We start from the raw sequence: 22,803 nt of genomic DNA on the forward strand, positions 1-22,803 counted from the left end.
GAAAACAAAAATCATTATCTGTGACCTTCATTAAAATGTAAGTATAACCTCCAAGAATACTATTTTCATAAAACAGACAGCTTCTTCCTTATTGTGCAAATGGCACAGGAGGCTGAAAATTGGAGGACATGCCTCCAATCATGACCCCTATCATTTTTATTGGGATGGGAATGGGACAGGGTCACTTTTCACATATGCACATTTCATACAGGCTTCCACCCATTTTTGATTTTCGTGATTGAGGTGTACAAAGTACAAGGTGCACAGACTAGATCTGGTAGGAGCAGGTTTGAACTTTATGGAGACCTTTGGAGAGGTGAGGTAATGTTTAGTATAGCTATCATCGAAGGCTGGGAGACACAAATGTTTACAGTCTCAAACTGTCAAGGGATTTGAGAAGCTTGTAGGAAACTGGAGATAAAGGTCAAGGTTGCCATGATCATATTAAATGGCAAAACAGATTCAATGAGCTATAAGATCTACTCCTGCTCCCACCTTTTTTGTTATTGTTATTCCAAAACATCTTTGGGGAAGGTCAAGTGAGAGAGAAGGTACTTTTTAGGATTGTTAAAAGGGACATGTAAAAAGTGCTTAAACTCATAACTTCCAAACTTATTAGAAATTTGGAAACTGCAATTAAGGGTAAGCATAAAATGATGGCCTACCATGACACCCACATCTCATGAAAGGATAAAGATTGAGAGTTTCAACTGGTTAAAAGGTCTTTGAGGTGTTGACGATAAATTCCAATTATTGTTTTTATAAGGAATTATGTGTACGTTAGGTGCTTTAGTCAGGGGAAATGTAGAGTAATAGGGTAGGGGATTGTGTCTGGGTGGGATACTCTTCAGAGGGTCAGTGTGGTCTTATTGGGCCAAATGGTCTGTTTCCACATTGTAGGAATTCTATGGCAGTTAAATAAGTATAAAAATGAAACTTTTTCAAAAATGAATAGATGAAGTCCCCTGTGCTGGATGGTAATTATCCTGGAATTCTCTGGGAAGCCAGGGAGGAGATTGCAGAGACTTTGGCTTTGATCGTTATGTCATCATTTACTACAGGAATAGTACCAGAAGACTGGAGGATAGCAAATATTGTCCCCTTGTTCAAGAAAGGGAGTAGAGATAACCCTGGTAATTACAGACCAGAGAGCCTTACTTCAGTTGTAGGTAAAGTGTTGGAAAAGGTTGTAAGAGATAGGATTTATAATCATCTTGAGAGGAATAAGTTGATTAGGGATCATCAACATGGTTTTGTGAAGGGTAGGTCATGCCTCACAAACCTTATTGAGTTCTTTGAGAAGGTGACCAAACAGGTGGATGAGGGTAAGTTGATGTGGTGTATATGGATTTCAGTAAGGTGTTTGATAAGGTTCCCCATGATAGGCTATTGCAAAAAATATTGGGATTGAGGGTGATTTAGTGGTTTGGATCAGAAATTGGCTAGCTGAAAGAAGACAGAGGGTGGTGGTTGATGGGAAATGTTCATCCTGGAGTTCAGTTACTAGTGGTGTACTGCAAGGATCTGTTTTGGGGTCACTGCTGTTTGTCACTTTTATAAATGACCTGGATGAGAGCATAGAAGGATGGGTTAGTACATTTTCAGATGACACTAAGATCGTTGGAGTTGTGGTTAGTGCCGAAAGATGTTGCAGGAGGGACACAGAGAAGCTGCAGAGCAGGGCTGAGCGGATTGGAGTTTACTGCGGAAAAGTGTGAGATGATTCAGTTTGGAAGGAGCAACAGGAATAAATGGTACTGGGCTAATGCTAAGATCCTTGGCAGTGTAGATGAGCAGAGAGATCTTTGTGTCCATGTTCAGAGGAGATTTACTAGGATGTTGCCCGGTATGGAGGGAAGGTCTTATAAGGAAAGGCTTAGGGAGTTGAGGCTGTTTTTGTTAGAGAGAAGATTGAGAGGTGACTTAACTGAGATATACAGGATAATTAGAGAGTTAGATGGGGTGGATAGTGAGAGGCTTTTTCCTCGGATGGTGATGGCTAGCACGAGGGGGCATAGCTTTACATTGACGGTGATCAATATAGGACAGATATCAGAGGTAGTTTCTTTATTCAGAAAGTTGTAGGGGCATGGAATACAAAAGTATGTGCTTCACCGTCAGTCATTCTGCGTGTGTCATGGAGTCAATAAGGAGATCAGTTAGCTCATTTGGCGAGATGGCTAGTTTGCAATATAGCATGACAGCAACAGCACAGGTTCAGATCCCATTCCGTATCATGAAAGTCCTGTTCTCAACCCCACCCTTCACTTGAGACATGGTGATTCTCAGGTTAAACTCATCACTATCATTTCTCTGTAATGAGACAGCATCACTACGGTCCTCTGGGACCATAGCAACATTATCTTAGATGGAGTCAGAGTTGTATGTTCTGTCAAACAGTCATGAGTATAATGTATAGTAACAGCAGTCCTTCCCTTTCCAAATACATGTAAATCATTTCCCTCAGGATTCTCTCCAACAACTTGCCCACCACCAATGTCAGGTTTACCGATCAATAGTTCCCTGGCTTTTCCTTACCACTTTTCTTAAATAGTGGCACCACATTAACAAACCTCCAGTCTTCTGGCACCTCACCTGTAACTATTTCATTTCAATTACTGTTGTTGGATCTCCTATACTTAGTTGTATGAAGCAATTGCTGCATATGGACTTTAGAAAGCCCACTCTGTTAGGTATTATGCTTGCAGGTTTCATCCAAGCTCCTCCCAGAGCCCTCCACCAATACAGATCGAGTGATATTCCCACTTTCTCTTCTCTCCAGTACATCTTCAGATTCCTGACTACATAGAATCAGTCAACTACTCTTGACTTCTTGCCAGCAAGACAGCTAAAACGCACATTACAAACACAGGGTGTTCCCCTATTTCTGTCCACTTAAATCGTGTCCCCAGAACTGTCTTTGAAGTAAAGTTGAACCATTGCAATAACCCCCTTCACAACTGTGGGCAGAATTGAATGTTGGCACCTAACCACTTTGGAGCTCTGTATTCTGTGAATTTTACATTCTTACACAATGCTGACAATGGATTTCATTACACCTTTCCTCTTGGAGGAAAGAAACCATCATTATGCCATTACTATCATTTAATTAATAATGCCCTGGAGTCATGGGTTTGAATCCCACCATGGCAGATGGTGAAACTTGAATTCAATAAAAATCTGGATTAAAAAAACCTAGCCTAATTGCGATCATATAACCATTGTTAATTATTGTAAAACCCAGCGGGTTTCACTGATGTTCTTTACATATAGCAGACTTACAAAAATTTAAAAACGTAATTGAAACAAACAGAAGTAAGAATACATAACAAGCAGAATTTGCAGGATTTAAGAATCATGACATTTACATAACTTTGTGTCATTTTTTGTTATGTCCTCCTTTAACTCTGCAAAGGAAATTTCAATTAAGTCGACAGTCCAGGTGTCACTCTTTTCATTCACTGTACATACAGCATTCATTTTCCAAACTTAATCAGCATTTTGACAAAAAGGTTAAAATAGCTTTTTTGTGTGTCAATCATTTGTCTTTTCCTGATTAAAATCTCTTTTGGCCTTTTTGAGGATGTTAAGATACATTCTGTGTTTCAATACAAATGTGCTGCATTCCAGCACTTGATCTCAGTATACTTTAATACCTTTCATTTGTTTTCCTGATCACATTTCAAACATGTCACATTTAATTCTTTGAGCAAAATCCATGGCTTCACCATAGTATACTTTGACTTGCCTTTTTAACACTTTTAGTCTCCCACACAATTCACAAATGAGTATCTCTCAGGGTAACAATAATTTTAGGCTTTCTTGGCCCTCAAATATAAACGCCTTATAATTGTTGGCTTCCTTATCTATTCCTACTGTAAAAATCTTAGATGCAATGTGTTTGCTCCAAGCTTCACTTCCTAACGTGACTTATCCTGACTCTTGTACCAGTGGAACTGGTTTAACATCCATTTAATTTGTTAGTACTGTCTTAGCTGAAGACTCTAAGCAAAATAATTTCAGAAAGGCCAATATCCCATCGCCAAGTCACCTTTATTTACATATAAAGAGTCCTTGACTCTAGTACTGACCACTTCAGAGTCAGCTCTCAGAGTACTAGAATCTCTGACACCTTTTTTAAAATTTTATTAAACAATACAGTTTACAAAACAGTTAACATTAACAGCTGCATACAAAGAAACAGCAACTTTACAAGGGAGAGGAGGGGCAAAGCCAGGCCCAAAATCCTACCATTCAACCAGTTTTCGGGAAAATGAGGACAAACCTCAAATTCCACTCTAACACTTTTTTTCTGTCAGCCAGGGCTCCTTGATTGGACCACGTTAACATATCCAATCAAGGAACTCAGAGATTCAGCTGACTGACCTCGTTTAATTACAACACTACGTGTTCCTATTACTTGTAGCAGCTTACCATTCTGTTTCTAATAATTGCTTTAACATGCCTTGTTTTATGGCATAAAAACATATTGATTTATGATCACTTTTATTCTATATTTTATTCTTTTAGTTAATTGAAACCAATACTGTCTTCTTCTGGAAGCCATATTCTTGGTCAATTCCTCCAGTTATTAAGTTGGTAACCATATGACAACTTACAAACACTTAGTTGACTCTGTGAAACATATGCATCTGCAACAACTCCTGCTCTTAGACTTTAAGTATCTCATATTCATCTGAACAAGACTAATCTATTAATGGAATGCTATTCCTGAATTATTCTATAATCTCAATTTCTCTCAGATTTTTAAAAGTTTGCTCTAACTTCGATGAACAAAACCATTGATCCCATAATAGCCATTTTAAAAAGATAATTTAATAAATGTTCAACTAGGTTTCACCATAACTGTCCTAAACATTAATTGGTAAGCTTCAGGAAAAAGTCAAGTACTGCAATTTTAGCTGTTTCGTAATCTGAGGAATGTTCTTCTGAAAAAGAAGAAAACACTCATTGCTTTACTGGTCAGTACACTTTATTGCACAGGAATCCCAAAGATCTTTCATTGCTTGGACCTTTAGCCATGTTCTCAAGCAAGAGAAAACATCTTTGATTTGATTTATTGTAGTCACATGTACCTATGTGATATTAAAGAGTTAGCTTACGCTGCTGATCAGCAGGAAACTGGATGCCCCGGGGCTAGGGTGGGATGCCTCTGAATTATGGATAGATTGTAAGAAAATTACATTATCTTCTCCTATTATTCAGAGCCATTTACTTGGCCATTTCCTGGCCATTCAGTCATTTATATGGCTATTTCCTTGCCATTCATAGCCATTTGCATCACCATTCCCTATTTAGAAATCAATAAGAATGTTATAGTTGGAATTCTGACTACTCCCTGGAGTTAAAAAATACAATTCACACCAGATCTAGCCATTTAGGGATGACTTGCATTACATTGTTTCTGGAGGTGAGGTGGTCACTTTATTGTGTCTTGAGTGACATGTGACTGTGAGGGAGTGACTGGGGGTTGTCTTGTGAACATTACTTACTGTAATGTAAAGATTTTGGATAGAGGAAGGACTGTTTCTTCTGTTCAGAGAGCGTTCCTGAACACGATCGCAACCATGGCGAAGAGTGTTCAGGGTTTCTCCAAAGTTTGTATTGTATAGTGCTTAATAAAATGTTGGTTGTTCACAGAAGTTGGCATGTTGCAGTTGCATCAAGTGTGTAAGAAGAACCTCAGGAAAAAGAACCTAACATTTGGTGGCAGCAGTGAGATTCCAACATACACGGAGCTTCGAGATGGACTGAATAACTGATCGTCTGAGTGCCGGTTGTGTAAGACGGATTGATTCCTTTTTCTCTCCTTAATCTACCACTCAGATGACCCATCATCCCTTAGGAATCTCTGAGGTAACTTATGCATTTGCATGCCAACGAGTTTGCTTTCAGAATCATAAGCTACTGGGAATTCAGTTAAAGTCTGCCGGGAAAAGGAGGTTAAAGCCCCCTAGGTAAAATGGCATTAAAGTCCCCCAAGTAAAAGGGGTTTTGAGTCCTCTTGTGGTGAGGTTTGCGGCTCTGGAGCAGTGTGTAAAAATCAAAATCTGCTGTGTCTGCCTCTATCACCCTGCCTTAGACTGGTTGTTAAGAGGGGAGATCCCGCATACGAAAGTCAGGACACTGAAGTGGGTGTAGAAACTACAGACACGAGGTTTGAGGCTCCAGATCATGAAAAAAAGAAAAATTAGAAATTATGAACTGCAAAGTAAAATATCAAAACAAAATTTGGGTACATCTTAAAGTTGTTGTCTTTATCCCCCACACCTCCCCTTAGAAGTACTTTTAGGACGACATGGTATCACCGGGAGCTTTGTCTGGGTTTTTGTTGTGGAAGTCTCAGTTTCTGGGCTGTGGACTTGACTCTGTGAGTCCTTCTTCTAGGGAAGAGGAGTGGCATGGACTGCAGCGCCAGGTGGTCCACTGTGAGGGTTTTCTCCAAGAGTAATTTCATCAAGAGGATGTGCAAAAAACGAGAAATGGTGAAATTAAGGTTGTACTAATACTTGACTCGACAAAGGAAGTTTCAATATAAATTACGCCATACTGAAAATGTTTGATATTTAAATATTTTGATCTGTTAAAATACTGGTTCAGAAAATATCAAAGTAATCGTTTCACTTTATTTGAATACGGATCTTTATACAATGTGTTTTGTGGACTACATAATACGGCAGATTTTGTTTTTTACATTAATATTATACATTAGGTCCTTTTTAAAATGATCAAACATGTTGGATATCCCGAGGCTAGGGTGGGATGCCTCTGACTTACAGATAGATTGTAGGAAAATTACATTATCATCTCCTATTATTCAGGGCCATTTACATGTCCATTTCCTGACCATTCAGAGCTATTTACATTTTCATCCCCTATTCAGAAATCAATAAGAAAATTACAGCTGGAATTTGACTACTCCCCTAAAGTTACAAAAAAAGTACAATTTACACCAGATCTGGCCATTAAGGGATGACTTGCATTACACTGTTTCTGGTGATGAGGTGGTCACTGCATTGAGTCTTGAGTAGCATGTGACTATGAGGAAGTGACTGGGGTTTGTCTTGTGAGCACTGCTGACAGTGATGTAAAGATTTTTTTTTACAAAGGAAAGACTGTTTCCTTTACTTAGGGAGCTTCCCTGGATACACCTCAAAAGCATGGCAAAGAGTGTTCAGGGTTTCTCCAAAGCTCATATTATACTGTGCTTAATAAATTTTGGTTGTTCACAGAAGTTGGCATGTTGAAGTTGCATCAAGTGTGTAAGGATCTCAGGAAAAAAAGAACCTAACATGTAGGTCCAGTGAAAAGCATTGTTTTGTGAGCAGTACAGGCAGATTGCAGCAAACAAGGACATACAGATCATAGGGTGCTTAGACAGAGCAAGGCATACAAGGTTACAACTGCACAGGAGGTGCACAAAGGAAGATCAACATTAGCAAGATCAACATTATTTGAAGTTAGAAGGGTGCATTCAACAGTCTAATAATAGCAGGGAAGAAGCTATTCTTGAATCTGGTGTGTTTCTGTGTGTGTGCGTTCAAGATTCTGTATCTTCGGCCTGATAGAAGAGGTTGAAAGAGAGCATTATTAGGATGGAATTAATTTGAATTGAATTGAATTTATTGTTACGTGTACCGAGGCACAGTGAAAAGCTTTGTCTTGCAAGCAATACAGGCAGATCACAGCGTTAGTTAGCATAGATAAGTAAATAATAGGTAAACAGCAGCAAAAATAAGAACACAGGTATGGGCGAAAGTTAAGAGTTCGTGAATCCATTCAATATTCTAACAACAGTAGGGTAGAACCTGTTTCGAAACCGGCTGGTGCATGTTTCAGGCTTCTGTACCTTCTCCCCGATGGTAGAGGTTGTAGAAAAACATTGCCAAGGTGGGGTGGATCTTTGAGAATGCTGGCGACCTTTCCATGGCAACAATGGATTAGAGGTTGGCTTCCATGATGGTCTGGGTTGTGAATACAACTTTCTATAGTTTCTTACAGTCCTGGGCACAGCAGTTGCTGTACCAGGCCATTGTGCACCCTGACAATATGCTTTCTATGGTGCATCTATAAGATTTGGCGAGGGTCTTTATGGACATGCCAAATTTTCTAAGCAGTCTTTGACTCTTCTTCATTGAATTTAGGGACAAAAGAAAGATTTTTGGTCAAATCTAACTTCTGAATGGGATTTCCCTTCTCATCCAAATTACTGCACTCTTTCGCTGCCTATATCCTAAGCTTTTGTTTTTCTAGTTCGTGCTTCCTGATTTTTCTCTCTCTTTGAATTCAATTTCAAGCATATGCCTTTCTATTTCTAACTCAATCTACTTTATCTGTATCTGAATTCTAGCTGTGTTCCACATGGGTTCTTCTTCCATTCCAGATATTGTGCTATTGCCTCAATTATGTCCGGTCCCTTAACCGTTACTTTTATTCTAATTTCAAATATCTTGCTAATGCTTTTAAACTAGTCTTAGTAGTTGCTTGCAACTCATTCCAGGATAGATCCTCTTTCTCCAGAAAAGTCACAGCAACTGACAAAGCCATTTTGGTTTCCAATAAGTGTAGTCAAAGTCATAACATGGATTTCATTGCACTTGTGAGCAACGTTGGAGCTCACAGATTGAAAGGGACAATAGTACAATCATAGAGTCATAGAGATGTACAGTACGGAAATTGATCCTATGGTCCAACCGGTCCATGCTGACCAGATATCCCAATCCAATCTAGTCCCACTGCCAGCACCCGGCCCATATCCCTCCAAACCCTTCCTATTCATATATCCATCCAGATGCCTCTTAAATATTGCAATTGTAATAGTCTTCACCACTTCCTTTGGCAGCCTATTCCACATACCCACCACTCTCTGCGTGAAAAAGTTGCCCCTTAGATCTCTCTTATATCTTTCCTCTCTCACCCTAAACCTATGCCCTCTAGTTCTGGACTCCCCCACCCCAGGAAAAAGACCTTGTCTATTTATCCTATCCATGCCCCTCATGACTTTACAAACCTCTATAAGGTCACCGCTCAGCCTCCAATGCTCCAGGGAAAACAGCCCTAGCCTATTCAACCTCTCCCTATACCTCAAATCCTCCAACCCTGGCAACATCCTTGTAAATCTGTTCTGAACCCTTTCAAGTTTTGACAGGAAGGAGACCAGAATTACATGCAATGTTCCAACAGTGGCCTAACCAATGTCCTGTATAGCTGCAACATGACCTCCCAACTCCTGTACTCAATACTCTGACCATAAAAAGAAAGCATACCAAATGCCGCCTTCATTATTCTATCTATCGTGACTCCACTTTCAAGGAGCTATGAACCTGCACTCCAAGGTCTCTTTGTTCAGCAACACTTCCTAGGATCTTCCCATTAAGTGTATAAGTCCTGCTAAAATTTGCTTTCCCAAAATGCAGCACCTCACATTTATCTAAATTAAACACCATCTGCCACTCTCAGCCCATTGGTCCATCTGATCAAGATCCCATTGTAATCTGAGGTAACCTTCTTCACTGTCCACTACACCTCCAATTTTGGTGTCGTCTGCAAACTTACTAACTCTACCTCTTAAGCTCACATCCAAATCATTTACATAAATGATGCAAAGTAGTGGATCCCCACTGATCCTTGTGGCATTCCACTGGGCACAGGCCTCCAGTCTGAAAATCAACCCTCCACCACCACCCTCTGTCTTCTACCTTTGAGCTAGTTCTGTATCCAAATGGCTAGTTCTCCATGTAACACGGATACAAATTGTTCTGAGTTAATGGAAATAGAGAGTGCTGCTTACTGTGTGTTCTTCCAACTTAAGGGATGTTTAATATTTATCACAAGTCTGAGCAGACTATAATGACCTTGACCTTGGTAAGGAGACAATTCAAAATTTGTGGACTTTATAAAACTTGTATGTTTTGTGAACTGTGAGCAAGTTTGTGTAGAAATCCAAAAGGTTGGTGCACTAGCCAGATAAATAGCAGATGAAATTTAATGCACAGAAACGTGCAGTGATTAATTTTAATATCAATTTTGATGGTAAAAGACAATAAATATTAAGCATATCGAATAAAGAGTGCACAGCTTGCCCTGCCACTTTCTGCTCCTTATTATTCACATGACCGGACCTCCAGTTTCCAACCTCTGACACACAATGTCCAATGCAATTCAATGGTTCCTGTTCCAGAAAGTTGAATTGGAACCCTCAGACTAGAAAAGGCACATGGAATGCGGGCACTAAAGTAATGCACAAAGGTGATTGCTTGTCTTGGAACATGGTATGGCTGGATTTAAATATCTGGCTTGACAAAGACAGATTTGAGATTATGTTTGTCGATGTCACAGTCAAATGATTTGATTACATGCAACCATGTCTAAAAGCCTTGTTTTGTTTTTCTCTTCCTCCTCCTGCTGCTGATCAGCTACTCACTGTATAGTTGGTGACAAGAGCTCTAACCTAATGATGGAAAAAAGTTGCACAGTATACCATAGACCACCAAGAATTTTGACAACCAGTTTGTCAAATACTATAGAGGGGCCCAGCTGATGGAACCATCTTTTTATAATTCTCTATCTTGTACATTCTTCAAGGCAAAGACGACCATGCTCCTCAACTGGAGAATTTGGTAGGGTTTGGTCAGTAACGAGATGACTGCTAAGGCTGATCTGCACAAACAGGACTGGTCCTGGGCAAGTTGCTGGTTCAGAACATCCTCTCTTTGCATATTTTCTTACTTGATTTTGAAGGATGGTGTACCTTTGTTTTATTTGATTTTATCAGGTGGAACGATTCTGAGTGAACTTTTCACCAGGACTCAAAGCCAATATGAAACTCTTATGTGAAGCCTTCAGAATGTTCTTATCGCATTTCCTTTGACTGCCATGAAAACATGGCCAGAACCTGAGGTCCCCATAGAATATTTACTTCAGTATGGAATTTCAAAAGGAGATCCTCAAGGAATTACTCCCAGTACTATTGGCCAGTGAGGGTAGGAATATGAGGATAGGGTAGATGAATGCGTGGCTGAGGAGAAGGTGCAGGGTAGAAGAGTTCACATTTTTGGATTATTGGAATCTCTTCTGAAAAAGCAGTGGCCTGTATATGAAGGACAGATTGCACCTGAATTAGAAGGGGACTAATATACTGGCAGGGAGATTTGCTAGAGCTGCTCAGGAAGAGTTAAACTAGGAAGGTTGGGTGGGGGAGGAGTGGTTAGGACACAGGGAAATATTGAGGAAAGCGATCAGTCTGAAACTGATACAATTGGGAAAAGGAGCAAGTCAAAAGTCAGGGCAGGCAGGAACAAAGCAGAGAACAAGGTGATAAATTAAACTGCGTGTATTTTGACGCAAGAGGCCTAACAGGGAAGGCAGATTAACTCAGGGTATGGTTGGGAACATGGGACTGGGATATCACAGAAATTACAGAGACATAGCTCAGGGATGGACAAAACTGGCAGCTTAATGTTCCAGAATACAAATATTATAGGAAGGATAGAAAGGGGAGCAAGAGAGGAGAGAGAGTAGTGTGTTTGATAAGGGATAACATTACGGCTATACTTACAGAGGATATTCCTGGGAATACATCCAGGGAAGTTATTTGGGTGGAACTGAGAAATAAGAAAGGGATGATCACCTTACTTGCATTGTACTATAGACCACCTAATAGTCAGCGGGAAATTGAGAAACAAATTTGTAAGGAGGTCTCAGTTATCTGTAAGAATAATAGGATGGTAATGGTAGGGGATTTTAACTTTCCAAACATTGACTGGGACTGCCATAGTGCTAATGGCTTAGATGGAGAGGAATTTGTTAGGTGTGTACAAAAAAGAATTCTGATTCAGTACGTGGATATACCTACTAGAAAAGGGGCAAAGCCTGTTCTACTCTCGGGAAATAAGGCAGGGCAAGTGACTGAGCTTTCAGTGGGGGAGAACTAATTCTATTAGTTTTAAACTGGTGATGGAAAAGGATGGACCGGATCTAAAAGTTAAAGTTCTAAATTGGAGGAAGGCCAATTTTGATGGCGTCAGGCAAGAACTTTCAAAAGTTGATTGAATACAGATGTTCACAGGTAAGGGATGACTGGAAAATGGGAAGCCTTCAAAAATGAGATAACGAGAGTCCAGAGACGGTATGTTCCTGCTAGGGTGAAAGGAAAGGCTGGTAGGTGTAGGGAATGCTGAATGAGGTTTTGCTCAAGAAAAACGAAGCATATGTCAGGTATGGACAGGAGAGATCGGGTCTCTTAAAAGAGCATAAACGAGGAAGGAATATACTTAAGCGGGAAATCAGGAGGGGAAAAAGGGGACATGAGATAGCTTTGGCAAACAGGGTTAAGGAGCATCTAAAGTGATTTTATAAATGAATTAAGGACAAAAAGTTAACTAGGAAGACAACAGGACCCCTCAAAGATCAGCAAAGCAGCCTATGTGTGGAACCACAGATGGAGGAAATACTAAATGAGTATTTTGCATCAGTGTTTACAGTCGAGAAGAACATGGAAGATACAGAATGTGGGCAAATAGATGGCGATATCTTGAAAAATATCCATATTACAGAGGTGGTGCTGGATGTCATAAAATGTATAAAGGTGAATAAATCCCCAGGACCTGACCAGGTGTACCCTTGAACTCTGTGAAAAGCTAGGGAAGTGATTGCTGGGCACCTTGCTCAGAAAGTTAGATCATCGGTAGTCACAGGTGAGGTGCCGGAAGACTAGATATTGGCTAATGTGGATACACTATTTAAGAAAGATGGTAAGAAAAAGCCAGGGAACTATAGACTGGTGAGCCTAACATCGGTGGTGGGCAAGTTGTTGGAGTGAAACCTGACAAACAGGATTTACATACATTTGGAAAGGCAAGGGCTGATTGGGGATAGTCAACATGGCCGTATATATGGGAAATCAAGTCTCATGAAATTGATTGAGTTTTTTGAAGTAACGAACAGGATTGATGAGGGCAGAGCAGTGGACGTGATCTATATGGACTTCACTAAGGTGTTCAACAAGGATCCTCATGGTAGACTGATTAGCAAGGTTAAAACGCATGGAATACAGGGGGAACTAGCTATTTGGATACAGAACTGGCTCAATGGTAGAAGACAGAGGGTGATGGGAGAGGGTTGATTTTCAAACCGGAGGCCTGAGCCCAGTAGTGCACCACAAGGGTCAGTGCTGGGTGCATTGCTTTTTGTCATTTATATAAATGATTTGGATGTAAACATAGGAGGTCTATTTAGTAAGTTTGCAGATGACACTAAAATTGGAGGTGTAGTGGACAGCAAAGAAGGTTATCTCAGAGTACAACAGGATATTGATCAGGTGGGCCAGTGGGCTGAGGAGTGGCAGATGGAGTTTAATTTAGATAAATGTGAGGTGCTGCATTTTGTAAAGGCAAATCAGAAGAGGAGTTGATTAGATTACTTACTGTGTGGAAACAGGCCCTTTGGCCCAACAAGTCCACACTAACCCTCCCAGACCCATTCCCCTACATTTACCCCCTTCACCTAACACTACGGGCAATTTAACATGGCCAATTCACCTCACCTGCAAATCTTTGGACTGTGGGAGGAAACCAGAGCACCCGGAGGAAACCCACGCATACATGAGGAGAATGTGCAAACTCCACACAGGCAGTTGCCCGAAGCAGGAATTGAACCCAGGTCTCTGGCGCTGTGAGGCAGCAGTGCTAACCACTGTGCCACCCATTGTTATACACTTAATGGTAAGGTCCTAGAGAATGTTGCTGAACAAAGAGACCTTGGAGTGCAGGTTTATAGTTCTTTGAAAGTGGAATCTCTGGTAGATAGGATAGTGAAGAAGGTGTTTGGTATGCTTTCCTTTATTGGTCAGAGTATTGAGTACAGGAGTTGGGAGGTCATGTTGCGGCTGTACAGGACATGGGTTAGGCCGCTGTTGGAATATTGCATGCAATTGTAGTCTCCCTCCTATCAGAAGGATGTTGTGAAACTTGAAAGGGTTCAGAAAAGATTTACAAGAATGTTGCCAGGGTTGGAGGATTTGAGCTACGGGGCGAGGTTGAGTAGGGTGGTGCTGTTTTCCCTGGAGCATTGGAGGCTGAGGGTTGACCTTATAGAGGTTTATAAAATCATGAAGGATACGGATGGGATAAATAGACAAAGTCTTTTCCCTGGGGTGGGGGATTCTAGAACTAAAGGGCATAGGTTTCCAGTGAGAGGGGAAGATTTAAAAGGGACCTAAGGGGTAAGATTTTCACGCAGAGGGTAGTGTGTGTATGGAATGAGCTGCCAGAGGAAGTGGTAGAGGCTGGTACAATTACAACATTTAAAAGGCATTTGGATGGGTATATGAATAGGAATGATTTAGAGGGATATGGGCAAAGTGCTGGCAAATGGGATCAGATTAGGTTAGGATATCTGGTAGGCATGGATGAGTTGGACTGAAGTGTCTGTTTCCGTGCTGTACATCTGAGACTCTAGTGTCACGTTATAAGGCTGGTTACAAGACCAGTCCAATTCAACTAATTCTGATCTATCACATTGCATATGGCAGTATGACGTCCACTCTATCCATGTTACCCTCACATGTATGATTTGCACACTGGAGATATCCACTCATGGTCAGTGGATAGATCTTGTTTTCTCGAAACCACCTTTTGATTTGTTGCAGTTTATCTCAGAATGGACATCCTGAACTCAGAAAGCAATGTGCACGCACTCTACGGCACCCTGCACTAGAAGCGACTTTGCAGCCCTAATGAAACCAAATGTTATTCTGTCTGCTGCTACCAAGACAGCATGAAATATAGTCAACTCTCTTTTAACAGAGAATCTCAGTGTCCTCCCTTATGCAGCATTGAGTGGTCAATTTAAGATGCTGCAGTTATCTCCAGCACTAGCTGGGAGGGAGCTAGATACATAAAAGTCAGTTATGACAATTATCTTTATGGTCAATAACAACATAGCCACAACCCTGAGGTGAAGTTGCTGCAGGTGACAGATTTCAGCAAAGAAATTCTGAGTGACATATATACACCTTGCACATAAATTCCAGTTTAGACTTGGGTGTGGGAATTGCTACAAAATACTCTGAGTGATTATTGACATTATAACAAGTAGATCGACCACGACTGGTATTAATTGATTAATTAGTTGACTGGATATGTATAACATGGGAACTGATGGGACTGGTAAGTGTGGAAGGAGCTGTAATGTTGAGTAGTTAATAAACTCTAACCACAAAGAAAGGTGTCTTGGTTTTTATCTCACCAACTGGCTTGGATCTAGATTGACAGTGGTAGCAGAGGAAGGTTGCCTAAAGGCCAAAATTAGAACTAAGTATTCTCTTCGGACAGAAATTATAAAGTGGAGTCACTTTGGAGAAGGAGAAAGTGAGGTCTGCAGATGCTGGAGATCAGAGATGGAAATGTGTTGCTGGAAAAGCGCAGCAGGTCGGGCAGCATCTAGGGAACAGGAGAATCGACGTTTCGGGCACTAGCCCTTCTTCAGTCCTGAAGAAGGGCTAATGCCCGAAATGTCGATTCTCCTGTTCCCTAGATGCTGCCTGACCTGCTGTGCTTTTCCAGCAACACATTTCCATCACTTTGGAGAAGAACAGCTGAAACCAAATGAAAAGTGTTTGGATATGACTTCACACTGAGGTTCTATGAAGCTGAGTCTATGATCAATAGACGTGTGGACACAAGTTATATTTTTACCAATAGAAAAGCAAGGTATAGCCTTGGATCTGACTCTTCCTTTAAAAAGCAAGGACTGCAGATGCTGGAGATCAGAGCTGAAAATGTGTTGCTGGAAAAGCGCAGCACGTCAGGCAGCATCTAAGGAGCAGGAGAATTGAAGTTTCTTTCCTGAAGAAGGGCTCATGCCCGAAACGTCAATTCTCCTGCTCCTTGGATGCTGCCTGACCTGCTGCGCTTTTCCAGCAACACATTTTCAGCTTTAAAAAGCAAGATCAGGCATAAAGTATTGTCACAGCTAGAACCTTGCCAACTGGACACCAAGGAAGGTTTACAAGTTCGACTAAAACTTTTATGGACAGCACATTTAAGAAAGATAATCTGTACACGTAAATGAGGCATTTTCAGATTTCAATAAATGTTAGAAAGTAGGAAGAATCTTCAATAAATTTTAGAAAATAAGATTTATATTCTTTAGAAGACGATAGAATAGATTTGAAGAGACAATATGCAAGATGGCAACATTTATTTTGGAGATTCCTAATTGAGTGCTTGCCATTAAATTATTGCTAAGGTGTTGAACAGTTAGAAGTTCAGAAAAAAGATTTGACTGCCCACTTCAATCTCTGGTTAATGGTAACCCTCAGAATATTGAAAGGAAGGGAATTCAGCAATGGTAATTCTGTTGAATGACTTTTATAGCTGGCCATTGCCTGGCACCCATGTGACATAAATATTACTTTCCACAGCCTGGACATTGCCAGGTGTTGTTGCATATGGATATAGGTTGGCACAATATCTGAAGAGTTGTAAATGATGCCAAACATATTGCAATCATCAGCAAATATCTCTATGTCAGACCTTATGATAGAGGGAAGATCATTGTTGAATTTGCTGAAGAACAGGGAAAAAGTGAGGACTGCAGATGCTGGAGATCAGAGTCGAAATGTGTGGTGCTGGAAAAGCACAGCTGGTCAGGCAGTATCCAAGGAGCAGGAGAATTGGCGTTTCGAGCATAAGCTAATGAAGAGCTTTTTGACTCTTGCTGAAGAACAACCTATCTGAAAGTACATGCTGTGTTTTAAATAGAGCTGGTGGGATAGTGGGGTAAGTAGGTAGGTAGTTAGATGTTGTTGGGTATTTGCTGCTGCAGAGTGCATGTTCAGCATTAACACTGATTGACAACATGTCTTGTCTTCTTCTAAAACACACTAATATCCTCATCAACATGTCATCAGATGAAACTCACACCAAAAGTGCGCATACATGCTGCAGACAGTGTGTCGGCCACTAAGACACCTCACTGTTCCCAAGAAACACCTTCTACTCAGAAACTTTTATCTGATTTAATTCCTGAAAATACGTGAATTGCTGTGCTGGTCAGAAAGTTCAAACTATTAGTTAAATCTAATTTAACATATCATAATAAGAATTACCTAACAGTGCTTGGAACAAGTCACTTTTTAAAATGTTTGTGACTTTCTCGATCGCCACTCGGAGCTGTTCTGCCTCTAGTTCTGGAAGGTTCATGCCATACTTTGCAAGTAATTGCACTGCACGCTCAGTATCTACAAAAAAAAGCAGAAACAGGATGCTCTAGGTAGTTTCATTTATCCAGTACATTCACAGGACATTAGGTGATGGTAAAATAGTGAGAAATTAATCACTCAGACAATCTGGAACAACATATTCCATAATAAATTAAACACTTTCTGCAACTACTTACCATGGCAAAATCTAATTTTATCATTCAAACTGTGAAGGCCTTTTTATTAAACAGAACATATTTACAGCAATCCTTATTAACAGAATAGTAATATCCATAGCAGTAACCTTAAACTACTTTATATTCTTCATAAGGAACCTGTGTATGCTGCGTTGAGAAATAAATGGTTTGAGGAAATTTTGTTTTAAGTTTGATAGTCCCAGGAAAAGAAAAAATAGTTATCATTTCAGGCGAAAGTATTTTGTTGCATAACTAGGATAAAGAAATTTAAACTTAGATCAATTCAAGTTGGAACTAAGGCAATTGAGGAATAATACGTGAGGTCTTCAGAATTATCTGGTAAAAAAAATTACTATTTCTGCTGATCATTGAGACAACAGTAAGAACAATAAAATGAGATCACTACAAAAGTAAATAAACCAGAGAACAAGAAAAAATCCTTAGACATACTAGAATGTGAGTGAGATATTTGAACCTCAATTATTTTGGGGAAAATTAGCCAATTGCTTTATAAAGGAACATTAGCAGGTTTGGAGACTAAGCAAAAAAGTGGAATTTGACCAGATGACTGAAGTAGAGAAAAGGACCAGCATAGATTTCCATAGAAAAATATCCTGAATCTGTATTGTTATGTACCATTTACTTGTCACGTAACCTGTAACTCTGGGAAAAAAATCCGCACTTGAAACATTTAACTCTTTTCAGATACTAACTGACCTGGTATTTTTTCTGTTTTTTTGGGCCAGAACACCAGTCTTATATCAGGTTATATCAGGAAAGATATGGGAATAGTGACACCATATACTTAGGATGTAAATCAGAAAATAAACATGATAGGTTACATTCAAAACCATTATAATGACATGCAGAAACAATTGCCAGGAGAAAAATGTTTGCCTATTTGAATACTGTCTATGACTGAAGATGCCCTGTCATTTCACATAAATAGTTTTCATATTTGAAACTGATTCAATTAGAATGTGCGTAATTCTTCATGACAGAGCTAACCTGTCTGTTGTAAGAGATTCTTTACTATTTTATAAAAGCTCAAATCTATTCACAACACAATTCAATGATAACAGTTCTGTATAATGGAGTATCTTGGTAATAAATAATGCCATAATTGCACAGAACTTAAGTGGGACCTCCACAGTAGGTATCTGCAAGTCCTATGCAATTTGTAATGCAACTTCCTCTCTCTAATCTGCCATGGCTGTGACCCAGCCAGCAGACAGATTCGGTTTGGAATGCTAAATGGTGTTTTGTCAGCAGACGCCAGCAGAAAGCATGGGAAATGACACAGTCCTCCATTGGTAAATTTCTACTTTAGCCAATGGCAATGTCCATTTATTCCAAGCTCTCTTTCTCATTACAAATGCAAATTCTTTGGTGGAAGGAATTGAATATTTGGCATAAAAATGTGGAAGGCTCCTTTAGGGTGAAATATTGATGGATGTGGAAGGCTCCTTTGGGGCTTTTGCCCGAAACATCAATTTTCCTGCTCCTCGGATGCTGCCTGACCTGCTGTACTTTTCCAGCACCACTCTAATCTACACATTTGAGCCATCAGTCCACTTCCACTTTTCAACATGATCATTGTTGATCCTATGTCCAAATACCCTGTACCCCATATCCATGGATTCATCCTCATCTCTCTACTACTTATCTCCTCACAAATCTCCATTAGGTTTGTCAAGCATTATTTCCCTTTCAAAAATCCATGCTGACTTTGTGTAATACTGTTCATATTTCCAAGAGTCCTGTTATCACATCCTTTATAATAGATTCCAGTATTTTCCATACTACTGATGTTGGGCAAACTGGTCTGTATTTCTCCCATATTCTTGTTACTGAACCTCCTGTAAACTTTTGTCCTAGTGCCTCCTAAGTCTTCAGGCCTTGCACATGTCTAAATTTGCCAGATATCTTCATGGTTAGTAAAGAGTCTACGGTTGCTTATGTGTCCTAGCTATCTCATCAAGAATTATTCCAGACACTAAATATTTTCTCTGAGCAGAAAAATGGTTATGCACCCACATCACTCAGCAACACCAGTCTCTACACAGTTTTCCTTCAATTTCTCTTGTAGATGTCTCTGGAACATCAACCATGAGTGTATAGACAATAGTCAACTCCATAATGGGTTCTGAGAGCACTGGATTTAAAGTTGCATTCTTTTGCTTTCGGTCTATGCCTACTGACAAAATTATCGGGTTTTGCCAATTACTCATTCTAAAACTTACTCTCACTTTGAGCTTACCTTGTAATGTTTAATCATAAATTTGCAGGATTCTTCTGGTCAGATTTAGGCAGCCAGAGAATTTATTCTACCTAGCCCTTCATTTTCTACCATATGTTTGATTTTTATGGCACCTTTTTTTGCATCCACAATTTCATGATCTAAAAACATAACCATATTCACTGTTTGAATAACTTGAAATCCTCTGGGATTTTAGTTCATCTCAGGGAATTTGGGTACTGTGATTTCAGCCTTCAGTCACCTTTTTCCTACAAAGGAACTAGCTTTAATACTGGAGCTGATGCTAGCTGCATTGGCGCAATGAGTGGTTCAAGCTTACAGATGGAAATGACTCCAGCAATGGGATGGTTAACATTGTGCAAATATCACAATGGCATGAAAAATATGCAATTAATACAATGTTGCAACAGGGTCTCCAGCTAAAACTGAAGCAAATTTTGTATTGCTGTATGGGGGCTAAACAAGGGCATCCAAATCTCAGGATGGAATCTTATAGGGGTCTCAGTGACCTAGATATGGCAAGGCTTTGAGGCAGAATTGGATGAGAAGTCCAATGAGGTTTATCACAATGTTGGGAGCATCTTGCTCTATCTTTTATACTTTTGACAACAGATGAGGTGAGTTTCTTGATAGGCAGCTGTGTTACGTCAAGGGGTAAACCCTCCTGCTTAATTTAAAACAGCAACACAGAAAAGATTTATCCCATGCAGTAATCTGTGTAAGTTCAAGAGGCCAAGAACTGTTTAAAGTAAACATTAACAACTTTATTTCTTAAAGTATAACAGAGAATAATTAACTAACAACTATTTACAACTCCTTCCTCTATCCTATCTTTTACTTTCCTTTCTATAATACTAGTCTAATAAAACCCCCAATAAAGATGTACCAAAAATTCAAATTTTTAAAACCATCAAGGTGTTGAATCTTATCATAATATCTTCCTTGGTCGCCTTTTCGTTTTAGGATTTCTGTTACTGATCAATAAAGGTTCCGAGCTATTCTCCGGGCAGTCTGCTGATGCTGGTGATTGGCAGTTCTCCTCTCAACTGTTCAATTTTCCATGGTTTTATACTCCCAAAGCATTGACTTGTGTCATTGGCTTTTAAGATTGTCAACATACTAAATTCAAACTTGATTGGAGTTTCGTATTTTTTTGGGTATAATTTAAACTGATTGGCCTAATTCAAATCTGTTTTGTTGTTTCCAGGCAAGTAGCTACCTCAACTACTGGACCAAAAGGTTACATTGTATCTTGTTCAGAACACCATATCTTCATAACACCTCTCCCCTTAATGAAAAGATGGCTTCATTTTTTTCTATTCTTTAAACACATTACCCTAACATACCAATAACTTTAATCTAAGTTCATCTTAACTTCTTCCCATTTAACTGTATATACACATTAAATAAATACAAATCTCATCGAAACTTTATCAGTTAAATCCATGATAACGCATCTGCAATTACATTTTTACAATCTGTGACGTGTATGATTTTTAAATTAAAAGTCTGTAATGCAAGACTCCAACAAAATAGTCTCATATTCCTGTCATTAAAGCATTCTAAGAATGTAAGCGGATTATGATCAGTGTACACAACATTGTTCGTGACATACACATTAAAATATTGGAAGGCCAGTATCAAATTCAATGGTTCATTTTCGATTGTGCAGTAATTCCTCAGGTGGATGTTGATCTTCTTCGAAAAGTAAACGACTGGCAGTTCAATCCCATCTTCATCTTCCTGTAGGTGTATAGCATTGATGGTGACTATAAAAGGTTTTGAAACCTTTGGTGTAGCTAAAACGGGTTTGGTGGTTAATATTGATTTCAAATGGTCAAATGCCTCCTGGAATTGTTCTGTCCATCGAAACTTTGTGTTCTTCAGCAAATCGGTTAACGGTGCCACTACACTGCTGAAGTTTTGGACAAACTTCCAATGGAATCCACTGAGTCCTAAGAATCGAAGCACCTCTTTCTTCGAGGTTGGTCGTGGAAATTCCTCGATGGCCTTCGTCTTTGCGTTCCATGGGGTCAACCTTCCATGACTATTGTTATGTCCCAAGAACATCACCTCTGCTTTCGCGAATTCCGTTTTATTTAATTTTATCACCCATTTTGCTTCTTGTAGTCGTTCAAAGAGCTCTGCCAACTGTACCATGTAATCTTTCCAGGACTTACTAAAGATCACTACATCGTCCAAATCGACTGCACAGTTTGTTTACCCAGCCACAACTCTGTTCATGAGTCGTTGGAACATGGCAGGTGCTTTCTTCATTCCAAAGGGCATCACTTTAAACTGATGTAGCCCATTTGGGGTTACAAACGCAGAGATTTCTTTCACCGACGCTAATAAAAGGTACCTGCCAGTAATCACACATTAAGTCCAACTTGGTGATGTAACTGGCTTGTCAGATTTTCTCAAAACAGCCCTCAAATCTAGGAATTAGATATGAATCATATTTTTAATAGCATTGACTTTCCAATTATTCACGCAGAATCGTTGAGTCTTCTCCGTTTTGGGAACTAAGACGACCAGCGAACTGCACTCGCTCTGGCTTAGTTCGATGATGTCCTCATTGTGCATGGCCTCCACCTCCATCTGGACCTGTCTGGCTTTGACAGGATTAAGCCGATAGGGGTGTTGTTTTATCGGAGCAGTATTCCCTACATCTACGTCATGTACAATAGCATTAGTCCTTCCATCTGATTTTTACATACAGCTCTGTTCTATGCTCCTGAGACAGATCGCTTCCTAATCTATGCCACTTCTTAAAGCCTTCTTCATTTTTTAATCTATTTTGAGGCACATCAAAATCAATATCATCTGGACTTGATTCCTCACTCTGCAGGGCTGTAAGTAACATCTATTTCTCCAGTTATAGAGTCAAAGAGTCATAGAGATATACAGCATGGAAACAGACCCTTCGGTCCAACCCGTCCATGCCGACCAGATATCCCAACCCAATCTAGTCCCACCTGCCAGCACCCGGCCCATATCCCTCCAAATCCTTCCTATTCATATACCTATCCAAATGCCTCTTAAATGTTGCAATTGTACCAGCTTCCACACATCCTCTGGCAGCTCATTCCATACACGTACCACCCTCTACGTGAAAAAGT

The 22,803-nt window shown here is 39.8% G+C and overlaps 1 protein-coding gene across 1 annotated transcript in view; it reads right to left on the reverse strand.

Moving 5' to 3' along the window:
* The window catches only part of dlg3 (discs, large homolog 3 (Drosophila)), a 539,119-nt gene that overhangs the window by 482,418 nt on the left and 33,898 nt on the right, over window positions 1–22,803 (reverse strand). Inside the window, exon 2 of the mRNA XM_043704756.1 lies at window positions 17,132–17,263. Coding sequence (XP_043560691.1) covers window positions 17,132–17,263 — 132 coding nt within the window. The remainder of the gene's footprint in view (window positions 1–17,131; window positions 17,264–22,803) is intronic.

Source organism: Chiloscyllium plagiosum, chromosome 15, assembly GCF_004010195.1.
Source record: "Chiloscyllium plagiosum isolate BGI_BamShark_2017 chromosome 15, ASM401019v2, whole genome shotgun sequence".
Classification (NCBI taxonomy): Eukaryota; Metazoa; Chordata; class Chondrichthyes; order Orectolobiformes; family Hemiscylliidae; genus Chiloscyllium; species Chiloscyllium plagiosum.